The sequence below is a fragment of the Balaenoptera ricei genome, chromosome 19, assembly GCF_028023285.1.
Source record: "Balaenoptera ricei isolate mBalRic1 chromosome 19, mBalRic1.hap2, whole genome shotgun sequence".
NCBI lineage: Eukaryota > Metazoa > Chordata > Mammalia > Artiodactyla > Balaenopteridae > Balaenoptera > Balaenoptera ricei.
In genome coordinates, this window is record NC_082657.1 from 15,470,231 (window position 1) to 15,483,139 (window position 12,909).

General features: G+C 35.9%; 1 protein-coding gene across 1 annotated transcript in view; it reads left to right on the top strand.

The window, feature by feature from the left end:
• The first annotated feature begins 756 nt into the window (after window positions 1-756).
• LOC132354002 (zinc finger protein 27-like) overlaps window positions 757-12,909 on the top strand; it is an 82,086-nt gene continuing 69,933 nt past the window's right edge. Inside the window, 4 exon segments of the mRNA XM_059905516.1 lie at window positions 757-845; window positions 2,359-2,414; window positions 3,251-3,448; window positions 10,943-11,069. Of these exon segments, the coding sequence (XP_059761499.1) occupies window positions 3,371-3,448; window positions 10,943-11,069 (205 nt within the window). The 5' untranslated portion in view covers window positions 757-845; window positions 2,359-2,414; window positions 3,251-3,370.

Below are 12,909 nucleotides of genomic sequence, written 5' to 3' on the forward strand. Positions count from 1 at the left end.
CTCCATTTGCCCCACCAGCCCTTCAGAAGGTGACAACTTCCTATGGCTGTATCTCTCTGGAGAGGATAGGACTACTCTGAGTTCTACCCTATTTCCCCCAGTTCTTTCTCGCGTTAAGGGCTGTACAACCTTTCCTGCAGCGGATTGCCCATTCTGACATTTCTCTGTTGCCAAGTGGCTTCGTCCAGGGGCGGACCTCTCTATTCTCCGAAAAGTGGATTGTAGCACCCTGACTTTCCCCCCCTCATCTCCTGGTGGTTTCTCCTAGGATCCAGCCTTGGTACATAAGACGTCTGTCCTTCTCCCTTGGTGACATTTTTCTTTCTGGCCCTCCACTTTCCTGGTGGTTTCTCCAAGCAGGTAATTGCTCTCTGCACGGTGCTGATTCCTGAGGGGCAATTTAGGTTTTCTAAACATAACATGGAGCTCGGGACCCCATCTCCAATACCTTCCTCCCCCCGGAAGCCCACCTAGACCAGGGCCACACTCCCACATGCTCTGTGGCAACCCCTGCCTCGCTCTAAATACCCGCAGGAGGCCTATTCCTTCCCTGTACGGAATGGATACGCTTCCAAGATGGCGGCCCGCACGCAGAAGAACACTGGGTGCAGCCATGTTCTCTGCCCAACAGCGCCTCTCAGGGAAACTGCGCAAGGTCCCTAACAAAGTCTCTTCGTCGTGTGACTGTTGGCGGAATGCGGCTTCCAGGGTAATTCAGGGCATGCGCAAAACCAACGGTCCGTAAGGTGCTAGAGGCCCGACTGGAAGCGGAAGTGGCTCTCGGAGGCGTTTTTGCTGCTTGTGTCAGGAGCATCCTCACACTTTAATTCCGAGAGGTCTCTGAGGTGATTTTGGTTGGTCTTGATTAGGAATTCTGTGGGGTCAATGATGGAAGGCTTGTCCGTGGAGTTAGTGATGGTGGTTTTGGGATTCAGTGGTGGGGGTTGGGGTCTGTGGCGTCGGTTGTTGGGTGTCAGAGAGAGGTCAGTGATGGGGACCTGGGCAATGGTGAATATCTTTGAGATGAGTGATTGGGATTTGGGGGCTCAGTGATGTCAGTCTGTGGTCAGTGATAGAGCCTCGGGCGTCAGCATGGGGAATCTATGGGGTCTATGATGAGCTTGCTTTTTAAATACTCACAAGCATTTTCTTTATTGCTCCCATTTCAGTGTTTGGGTTTTTGTTTTTTGAATTTCAGTTTATTTTTTCTTTGACCCATGAATTATTTAGAAGGGCATTCTCTATTTCAAATAATGCCTCTGGGTGACGCTCGAGTGTAAAAATTGCTTATGGCCCAGTTCAGGGTCAGTTTTCATAAATGTCACATCTATTACATAAAAACAATTGTGTTCTTTATTCATTGTATTGTATTGTTTCATATAGATTGCATTATACATATTATTTTGTCTGCTTAATTAATTACCGAGAAAGGTAAACTCACACTGGAAAGGTTATTTATCCACTTGCCCTTCCTTCAGCCAGTTTCTGCTTTATATATTTGGAACTATTATTAGGAACAGTTATGTGTATTTTCAATAATAGATATAACTAAATAACTCAAAAGATATTATAGCAATTTAAGCACCCACCAGCAATTTATAGAAGAGCTCATTTTCCAAAATGCTTTCCAGCATTTTTTAAAAAGTTTTTACAGTTCTGAGGGAAAATTATGTCTGATTGGTCTAATGCACTTTCCCGTCAGTAATGTTGGCATCTTTTTGGTTAATTGCCATCTAAATTTACTTTTCTGTGAATTTTCATGTCCTTTGTCTTTTTTTTCCCCTGGGCTTTTATTTTTTTTCCATTTGATTGCTAGATTTTTTTTTTTTTTTAACATTAGGGATAACCTGTCATCACATATTGAAAATTTTATATATATATATCTTCATTTTTATTCTTAAGCTGTATTTTAACATATAATTAGGAAATATCTAATCAGAAATATTTGTTTTTTCTTTTATAGTTTCTGGGTTTTCTCTCATGTACAATAAGATCCCTCTGACTCCACCAGAATGTTATACAAACGTATACTCCTAAAATTTATTTTAATATTCTTTGAGATTTTTAAAATACATATACTTAAAATATTTACTCATGTTGGAATTCAGTCTAATGTATAGTGTGCAATGGGGATCTAGCTTGTTTTGTTCCAGGTGGAAGGCCAGTTATGTCAGCACCATTTATGCAATGAATGTCTTGTGTACACTCAATTGAATGTCACTTTTGTCACATACATAAATCAGTATTGTCTGGTCTGTTGTTTTACTTGCTTTGATTATATTGTTTTTTATATTAACTTTTAATATCTAATAGTGCATAGTAATTGCTAATATTTATTGCATGCTTCTTGTATTCCAGGGAGGTGTTGAGTACTTTGTAAGCATCATCTCATTTCATTTTCGTAACTCTATGAGGTAGGCACTTTCATTCTCATTTTTGAAACTAAAGCTAAAAATAACTTATTCATTTTCTCGTAGCCAAAAAGTAGCAGAGCTGCAATTCAAATCTTCAGTAATGTTACTCCATATCTCATGTTTTTTCCCATATTTTACCATGACTAATAACCTATCACAGGTTTTGTTAAACTTCATGTTCTCCACAGCACTGGTTCTCCAAGTATGGTTCCTGGAACAGTAGCATTAGCATCACCTGGGTACTAGTTAGAAATGCAGATTCTTGGGCCCTGCTATGATCTTAATGTTTGTTCCCCCCAAATTCATATGTTGAAATTCTAACACCCAGAAGTATGGTATTAGAAGTTGGGGCCTTTGGGGGATGATTAGGTCATGAAAGTAGAACCCTGATGAATAGGATTAGTGCTCTTATAAAAGATACTCCACAGAGCTTCATAGCCCCTTCCACCATGTGAAGACACAGCTAGAAGGTGCTGGCTATGAACCAGGAAGAGAGCCTTCATCAAAACGTGATCATGCTGGCACCTTGATCTTGGACTTCCTAGCTTCCAGAACTGTGAGCAATAAATTTCCGTTGTTTATAAGCTACCCAGTCTGTGGTATTTTGTTAGAGCAACCCGAATAGTCTGAGACAGGCCCTACCCTAGACCTACTGAATCACAAACTGTGGGAGTGTGGGGCTTTTAAACTATATTTTAACAAACCCTCCAGGTGATTCAGATGCACACTCAATCTTGAGAACCACTGTCCTGTGGTGTCTAGCTCAGGAAACTACACCTTGGAGTTCACTGGAAATGTTTATGTGATGACTGACCATGTGGACATTATCTTTCCAGGGAGCCCCTGGGTCAGATCTTCCTCCAGACTCCACCTCACCTCTCCTTAGCAGCTCTGCTTGAGTTTACAGATGTCCGCCAAACTTTAGGCTCCTGAGAGAATAAAAGTTGAGACCCAGCATGACCATGCCAGCTAATTGGACCTCTCACCAGAAATCCCTGGGCCTGGCTCCAGAGGAACATGACAGCTCATGTGAGGTGAGGAGGAGGAATTCCAGGGGGTGGTAATTCATTCTGGGAGAAGTTTGATCTTTACAACAAAGTTTTGTGCAAAGATGATATCTAAAATTATTCCCAATGTTGTTTTTGGTGTTTGTTTTATTTTGTTTACCATATTAACCTTGATGTCTAAACCCATCAATGACAGTAAAAGAACTGAAAATTATGAACATAGGTTCAGAAATCAAATGTATTAACTACTCACAGCAAAACAATGTTCAAAAATAATCTAGAAAAATAACATCTCAATTTAAAATCTAGATGAAATGGGTGAACTTCTAGGAACATACTAAATTTCCCATCAATCTTTAATTACCATTTACCACATTTTCACTTGTAGGTGTTAAGATTTTTACTTAAAAAATTCTACTTTTAATAAAATTAGGATTGCACCTTTGGAGAGATTTGTTTGCATTGATTTTATTCTGCTTTTGGAATGTTAACTTTGTGTATGTGTGCAAATTTTATGTTTAATATTTCTGAATGTTACAAAGTCACTTGAAAAGAATGTTTCCAGATATAGACTTTGTTATCAATAAAATATGTAGTTAGGAGGTTTTTACAATGTAGCTTATTTTTTCCTCTTTATCTCCTGGAGCTGAGAGATATTATTTAAGTTTTCCCACCATGAATATATTTCTATCTGTATTGCCTATAGTTTCTGTTTATAAATTTTGATGCTATGTAATTTGGTACAGTGATAGTAATGACGTCTCAAGTTCATTTTGGATTGTGTCCTTGTCCTGTTTAATATTTTTTCTCTAGAATTCAGCTCTGTCTGATATTAAGATGGAGGCTTTTATTTCCTTTTTGTTGGCATATCCAAATATGCCTTTTGCTTATCCTTTTACTGTCAGCCTTTGGAGTCCTTGTGCATTTCTCTGTACAGCAGTGGAAAGATGCTTTTTATGTTACACTTCTGATGTGAATGTTTCTTTTATGTATCTTTCACTGTATACTCTGTATTTTTTGCTTTTGTTTCTGTGTCATTCTGGTAATTAGGAGGGTTTAGATTCTTTTTTGTTTGGTTAGTTCTCTTAGTGTCACCTTTATCGCATTAACTTTTTGAACTAAATCTTTTACTCTTTTAGACAATATCTATTAAATTTGTACTGTGAATAATGATAAGAGTTCTATACTAGTACTTCAAGGATTCTTTTGTTTGTTGGATATTTTTATTAAACTCTATTTTTTTTCTCTATTTTACTTTAAAAGTCCTTATTTCCATTTCATGTTGCTTACTTGTCTTAATCTGCTCTTGCCCCTTTTTGTGTTTTTTCATAGAATGTTTTTATTGCTTTCAGAGAGACCTTCATTTCTGTGCTTTTTCTTTCTTTTTTACTTCTTTACTGAGTTCTGCCATTTTTTTTCAAAAATTTAAATAACCATTTTCTTAACCTGTTTTTCCATTATTTCTCCTTTGGACTGTTATATCCCTATTTATTTCATTAAGTAGTTGATTGCTTTAGTGAATTCCTTGAATTCATGGTGAATGTGTTTTCTTTTATTGTGTGGCAATTTATTTCTAGCATGTTCCTTTTAATCTCTCTCTTTTTTTTTTTCATTCTTTTTGCTTATAGTATCTTTGTACATTAGGAGATTTTTATTGTTATCTTTGAGTAAGAAGGTTTTTCCTGGACAGATTGTTTATAAGAACCTCATTTGGTGTGGAGTCAAAGCTACGAATATGACATCTTCTTGATTCCCCATTTAATTATTGATGACATAGGGTTTAGGGGCCAGGGTTTTGGTGTGAGTAGGTTGTGAATATGCAAGTGTATAAAAGAGAAAAATCAGAGCATAAGTATTTTTTTCCAGTATATAAGGAACATTTTCAAAGAAATGACAATGTTCGAAGCCCCATAAACAGAATCAACACATCACAAAGAAGCAAACAGTAATCTCTGAACATAGTTAAATGAAGAAATAAAAAAGATAGCTTTCAAGCATCATAATTTTAGACATTAAAAACCACAAGTATCTTTAATACTTTCTTTATCCTGTCCTTCCTGCATGCTCATTCCCTACCCTGAGTTCAGTGACCTGCTCTGTATATTCAACTCCTGAATCATCATCTCCATACTAGCTCTCTATCCACCTGCCTAGTGTCCATCCTTGTATATGTCTTATCACTTAAATCTCAGTATGTACAAAATATATTATTTCTTATCTTTTTCCCCCAGCCCCCTCCTCTAGTCCTTAAATTCATCTGTGACCTCAGAATCTACAGCAACACAAAACTGATAACTGAGAGTTATCTGAGTCCTTTTTTCTCACCTTCACACTCGGTATCACTTTTACCTCCTTAATAATTAGTGTCAATCTCTTCTATAGCCTTACTACAGCCTTACTTTAGATAAGTAAGAAATTGGTATTCTCTCACCTGAATTGTGCAGTGGTTCTCGTGACTTATTTTCTGGTCTTGCCCATTTCAAAATGCTCTGTTATGAGAATAAACTTTCTTCAGTATATTTTTTCAATGTTTTATTTATTTTGAAATAATTATAGATTCAAAGGGCATGCAGAATATAGTACAGAGAATTCTCCCATAAATTCCAATTTATTGTGATGCATGATTCTTTTTATTCATTGCTGAATCCAATTTGGCAGTATTTCATTTAGGATGTTTGCATCTAAGTTCACAAGAGATATTGGTCTGTAGTTTTCTTTTTGGTACTGTCTTTATGGTGTTTTGGTATCAGGGTAATAATACTGGCCCTCAAAAATTAGTTGGGAAGTGTTTCCTCTTCTTTTAATTTCTGGATGGGATTGTGTAAAAATGAGACTAACTCTTCTTTAAAAGTTTAGTAGAATTCTCTAGTAAAACTATCTCGGGACTTCCCTGGTGATCCAGTGGTTAAGACTCTGTGTCCACTTCAAGGGGCACGGGTTCGATCCCTGGTTGGGGAACTAGGATCCTGCATGCTACATGATGTGGCAAAAAAAAAAAAACAAACTATCTGGGCCTGGAGACTTTTTTTTCCAGGAGCTTTTAACTTATTATTTTAATTTAATTTAATGGTTTATGGGATTATCAACTTATGTATTTTATAATGTTGAGTTTTGGTAGTTGTGGTTTTTGAGGAATCGGTCCATTTCTTCTAAGTTGCTGACTCTACTAACGTAGAATTTTTGTATTCCCTTATTTTTCTTTTAATGGCTGCCAGATCTGTAACGATATTCATTCCTGACATTGGTGATTTGTATCTTTTTATCTTTGTCAGTCTGGTTGACTACTAGGTCAGTCAGCAAGATTTATCAATTTTATTGATTTTTTTCAAAATAACTATGTTGTATTTTATTGATTTTTCTCTAGTTTTTTTTTAATTTTGTTTTCAATTTCCTTGATACCTGCTTTCTATTATTTTCTTCTTTCTGCTTGCTTTGGGTTTATTTTGCTTTTCTTTTTCTAGTTTCTTGAGGTAGGAATTTAGATTATTGATTTGAGACCTTTCCCCTTTCCTTTTTTAAAAAATTGATGTGTAATTGATGTATAACGTATTATTTTCAGGTATGCAACATTATTCAATATTTGTATATATTGTGAAATGATCACCATGATAAATCTAGTTATCATTCATCGCTACACATAGTTACAAATATTTTTTCTTGTGTTGAGAACCTTCAAGATCTCTCTTAGCAACTTTCAAATATACATTCCAGTATTAACTATAGTTATAGTTACCGTGCTGTGCATTATGTCCCCATGACTTATTTTATACCTGGAAGTTTATACTTTTGACCGCCTTCACCCATTTTACCCACCACCCGCCCCCTGCCTCTGGCAATCACCAGTCTATTCTCTGTATCTATGATTTCAGTTGCTGGTTTTTTTACATTCCACATAAAGTGAGATCATATGGTATTTGTCCTTCTTTGTCTGACTTATTTCACTCAGCATAATGCCCTCAAGGTCCATCCATGCTGTTGAGAATGGCAAGATTTCCGTCTTTTTTATGGCTGAATAATGTTCCAATGCATATATAAATACCCATTTTCTTTATCCATTCACCCATCATTGGACACTTAGGTCGCTTTCATGTCTTGGCCATTGTGGATAATGCTGCAGTGAAAGTGGGGGTGTGTATATCTATTCAAGTTAACGTTTTCATTTCCTTTGGATAAATACTTAGAAATGGAATTGCTGGATCATATGGCAGTTCTATATTTAATTTTTTGAAGAGCTTCCATGGTATTTTCCATAGTGGTTGCACCAATTTACATTCTTCCAATAGTGCACAAGGATTCCCTTTTCTCCACATCTTTGCCAGCACTTGTTATTTCTTGGGTTTGTGTGTGTGTGTTTTTTTTGTTGTTGTTGTTACATTCTGACAGGTGTAAGGTGATATCTCATTGTGAATTTGACTTGTATTACCCTGATCATTAGTGATGTTGAGCACGTTTTCGTGTATCTTTTGGCAATCTGTATATTTTCTTTGGAAAAATGTCTTATTCAGATTCTCTGCCCATTTTTTACTTGGATCGTTTGTTTCCCCTTTTCTATAAATTTCCCTTTCAGCATCCCACAGATTTTGATACAGTGTATTTTCACTTTCTTTCAGTTCTGTGTATTTTCTAGATTTCTTTTGAGGATTCCTCTTTGACTTATAGGTTATTTAGAAGTGTGTTGATTAATTTCCGGATATTTCCAGACTTTCCAGATAGCTTTTGTTACTGTTTTCTAATATAATTCCTTTGGAGATTTTTCTGTTGTCTTTCTGTTATTGAGTTTTAGTTTGATTCCATTGTTTTCAGAGAACATACTTCATATTATTTCATTTCTTTCCAGTTGAGATTTATTTCACAGCCTAGGGTATGGTCTGTTTTGGTCATTGTTCTATGGATGCTTGAAAAGAATGTGTATTCTGCTGTTGTTGGTTGGAGTATTCTATAAATATTGATTAGATCCTGTTGTTTGTTTTTCTATATCATTGATAATACCCTGTCTATTATTTCTATAATTTGCTGAATATGGGCTGTTCAGGTCCCTATACATCCCTTTTTTAAGTGTTTGACCCCAGGTAGAAATAGCCATTCCTTCAATTATGCATTCCCAGATTAGATTTTTTTAATATGGAAGATCATGTTTTTTAAAAAACATTTTACTATGAAAAAAATGTAAATGTGTTCAAGAGTAAAGAGAATAGTATAAGGGGCCCTTGTATCTATTGTACTTATCACTCAGCTTTATTAGTGAACAACATTCTGTGATTCTTATATTATCTAAAACTACCCTCCTCCCCAGCTGCTGGATTTTTTAAAAGTAAATCCCCAAAACCATTTTATCTGTGACTACTTTGATGTATATCTCTAAGAGACGAGAATTCTTTTTTTCTTCCTTTTTGTTTGACATAACCATTAAGCCATTATCACACCTAAAGCATAATATCAATAATTCCTAGGTATCATCTGATACCCAGTTATTATTTGAATTTGAAACATGCCATAAATATCTTTTTTTTTTTAATATTAATTAATTTATTTATTTATTCAGGCTGTGTTGGGTCTTCGTCTCTGTGCGAGGGCTTTCTCTAGTTGCGGCAAGTGGGGGCCACTCTTCATCACGGTGCGCGGGCCTCTCACCATCGCGGCCTCTCTTGTTGCGGAGCACAGGCTCCAGACGCGCAGGCTCAGCCATAAATATCTTTTTAATGTTGGTTTGCTTTAACTAAGAGCCAGACACAGTCCACAAGTTGCATTTGGTTAGTATGACTCTGAAGTCTCCTTTAATAAAGAAAAGATTCTCCTCCAAATTTTTTCTGTTATAATTTATTTTTTGAAGAAACAGGTCATTTGCTATCTTCTGGATTGAGCTCATGTTTTGGTCTTGATATTGTTCAACATATTCCTCTATACTTCATATTACCTATGAATGATTTGTTGGATCTGGAGGCTTAATGAGATTCGGGTTGTATTTTTCTTTATATTTGGTAAAAGTACTTAATGGGTGGTATGAAATTAATTACTATATCATGTCAGGAGGCACATAATACATGGTTATCTCTCTTTTTGTGATGTTAAAATTGATGAGTGGATGCCAGTGTTACTAGCTGACTCATCCATTTTAAACTTCTCTTCAGCCTTTCACCTGAAACAGTTGAGCAACCCTTAATGATTATTGTCTAAACCCATTATTTCATTAGGAGTTATGAGATGATGCTATTCTAATTCTGTCCTAACTTCTTCATTTATTAGCCAGAAATCATTTTGTAAGGAACTGTTCCTTATCATTTATTTGGTTATTCTGCAATACAGATCTTATACAAAAAAATGTTTAATATAAATCTGACTACCTTAATTACCTTTACTTAAAGTGGAAAATTCATACTTGTTCTATGAGCAAACTATTTTTCCCATAACCACCTTCCTGGCTTGTCATGCAGACTTCTCTTCATTTACATAGAGCTATTTGCTATTCTCCAAACTCATCATGTATTTTCCTATATCCACACCTTTGCTTGTCTTTTCTGGGAAATGACCTTCCTCACCCCCCCCCCCCCATTCTGTGTTATACTTCTCATCTTCCAACTTAAATTCCTCAACTAATAATAAACTTACACCCCCATGTAGAATGTATTTTTCCTTTTTGGGGACCTCAGTGTGTTCCACATAGAGATTTACTTTTTGACACTTTAGTGAACTTGTGTTTTCTTTTTCTTTTCTTTTAAAACATAGGTCTTGTTTATTTTCCAAGTCTTTTAAGTTGCTAGAAGGTTAGAAACATAAATAATTCATATCTGTGTTCCCAAGGCTAGCATAATGGCTGGTCCTAAATTGCTCAGAAATTGTATCACAGGTCATTCATCCAGTTGCTAGAAGACTACAAGAGAGCCTATTTCAATCTTCAGTTTTGAAAAACGAGTAATTGACTGACCATAGTATAGAACAACAGCAGAAATTCTTTACTGGATTTCTTTCTTCCATAAAATATTATGTAAAACTAGATATTTAATATACACCCTATATGCAATACCATTTTTAAAAAGTTCCTGGATTACACAGGTGTATGCACTTGTCAAAACTTCAAACAGTACTCTGAGGATTTGTGCATTTCATTGTATGTAAAGCTTGCCTAAAAAAGGTAAAAAAATGTTATACTCTACTTAATGATTTGCATTCTGAAGTATTTAGGAGGAAGTGTACTGGCATCTATAGTTTACTTTGAAATGCACAAAAAAGTAAGATGCATTCATGAATGGGTAAAAGGATGGGTAAATGTGTGGTAAAACAAGTAGAGTAAATTGTTAGGGATAGATTCTAAGTGGTGGTTATATAAGTTTTCACTATACAATTATTTAAAATTTTCTGTATGTTTGTAAAATTTCATAATAGAATGTTAGGGAAATGGGGGGTGAGTTTTTAAAAAGAGGAGGTAAATTAATAACAACAAAACCTAAGTTCCATATTCCTAAATATAGTCCCTCCATCCCCCAAGACTAACTATTCATGCTGAACAGGAGTGTGCCCTTACAGGGATCAGTGTCCTTCAGGGATGTGGCTGTAGACTTCAGCAGAGAGGAGTGGCAGCAGCTAGACCTTGATCAGAAAAACCTGTACCGGGATGTGATGCTGGAGACCTATAGCCACCTGCTCTCAGTAGGTAAGCACAGTTACCTGAGTGTCTGAAAGAAGGGCCCCACTGAGAGTGTTTTTATTCTCAGTTGCTGAATGCTGTGAGACACCTGACCTATATGATGGTTTTGTCCTTGATTTGTCCAGGCTTCTTTATCCCTTTTGGGCACTCTGAATTTTACAGTTGACCCTTGAACAACACAAGGGTTAGGGGTGCAGACCCAGCACAGTTGAAAATTCACATACAACTTTTGACTTGCCAAACACTTAACTCCTAATAGTCTAGTGTTGACTGAAAGGCTTACCAATAACATAAATAGTCAATTAACGTATATTTTGTGTGTTATATGTATTATATACTGTATTCTTACAATAAAGTAAGCTAGAGAAAAGAAAATGTTATTAAGAAAATCATAAGGAAGAGAAAATACATTTACTGTACTGTATTTATCAATACTGTAAGTTTATGTCATCTATTTATAAGGTGAATCGTCTGTCAATGCCTACATCAATATTGTCTTAAATGATACAAAACACTGTAGATGTTATATATATTACAACACTACACATCAAAAATGAAAAGGTAATGTGAAAAAGAAATTCGTATTTATTTATAGGTGTAATGAATGATTCATGTATTGATAATGAAGAAGTAGCAATATGATTGCTTTATGGTAGCCTAGTGTAATTGATATGATGGTTTCATGGTAGCCTAGCCTATACACTAATGAATAAAGTGTTATAAAATTTTTATGGCATACAGTATTATAGTCAGATTCATAATGCAGTATTGGAAACATTGTTAAATTAAGAAAAAACCACTTAACTGTGATGATAGGCTGATACCCAGTTTCTCCAATTACAGAGAGGCATACTGTACAATAATGCAGTTCTTGGAAAACAAAGTTATAAAACAGTAAGAAAACTAACACATTATTAATTTTATATTAAATGTCACTCACCTTATGCCTATGTAAGGATAGGCTGTCCACCTCAATACAAGTCTTGTACATGATGTTCTAAGTGATGAATACTTAGTCAATGATGATGACGATGACACACAAACTCCTCATACAGTTCTTGCCATACAGTTATTAGATTTTCACAGGAAGACACATGTATACACAACAGATAAGTTTATTAACTGTACAGCATGATGATTCTTTACTGCTTTTTAAGTGGAAGTGGATCATCATGAAGGTCTTCATCCTTGTTGTCTTCACATTGAATGGGCTTAGGAGGAGAAGGAAGAGGAGGAGTTGGTTTTGCTGTCTCGGGATGGCAGAGGTGGAAGAAGTGGGGGAGGTGGAAGAGGGGAGGCAGGAGATACAGGGACACTCGGTGTAACATTACGGAAATACATCATAATTTCTAACTTTTTTGCTTTTTCATTTCTCTAAAAATATCTCTATACCATACCAATTCTTCTTCCACCATTTGCTTTAATTTCAGTGCCCATATCATAGAAAGGTCCATGTGGTAAAAGAAGTCAAAAGCAGTCTTAAGTAAATCTGAACCCTTCTGCCAGGCTGTCTAATGTCAATTTTGTTTTCTGGCACTGCTTCTATGTTTTCTTTCTAATCATCTGGCATTGGTTCGAAAGCCCTCAAATTCATCAAGCCTCTGCTGTGATGTCTATTAGCTCTTGAATTTCTCCAAGATAATCCTCCACACACTCACCCCCACCTTTTTTGCCTTATTCACAATGTCTTTCTTGATTTCCCTTATTTGCTCTGTTGTAAATCCTATGCAGTCATGCATAACAATCTGGACACAGTTTTTCTGGCAGGAATTTATTATTTCAGGCTTGATGGCTTTCATGGCTTTTTCTATAACAACGATGGCATCGTCAGTGGTGTAATCCTTCC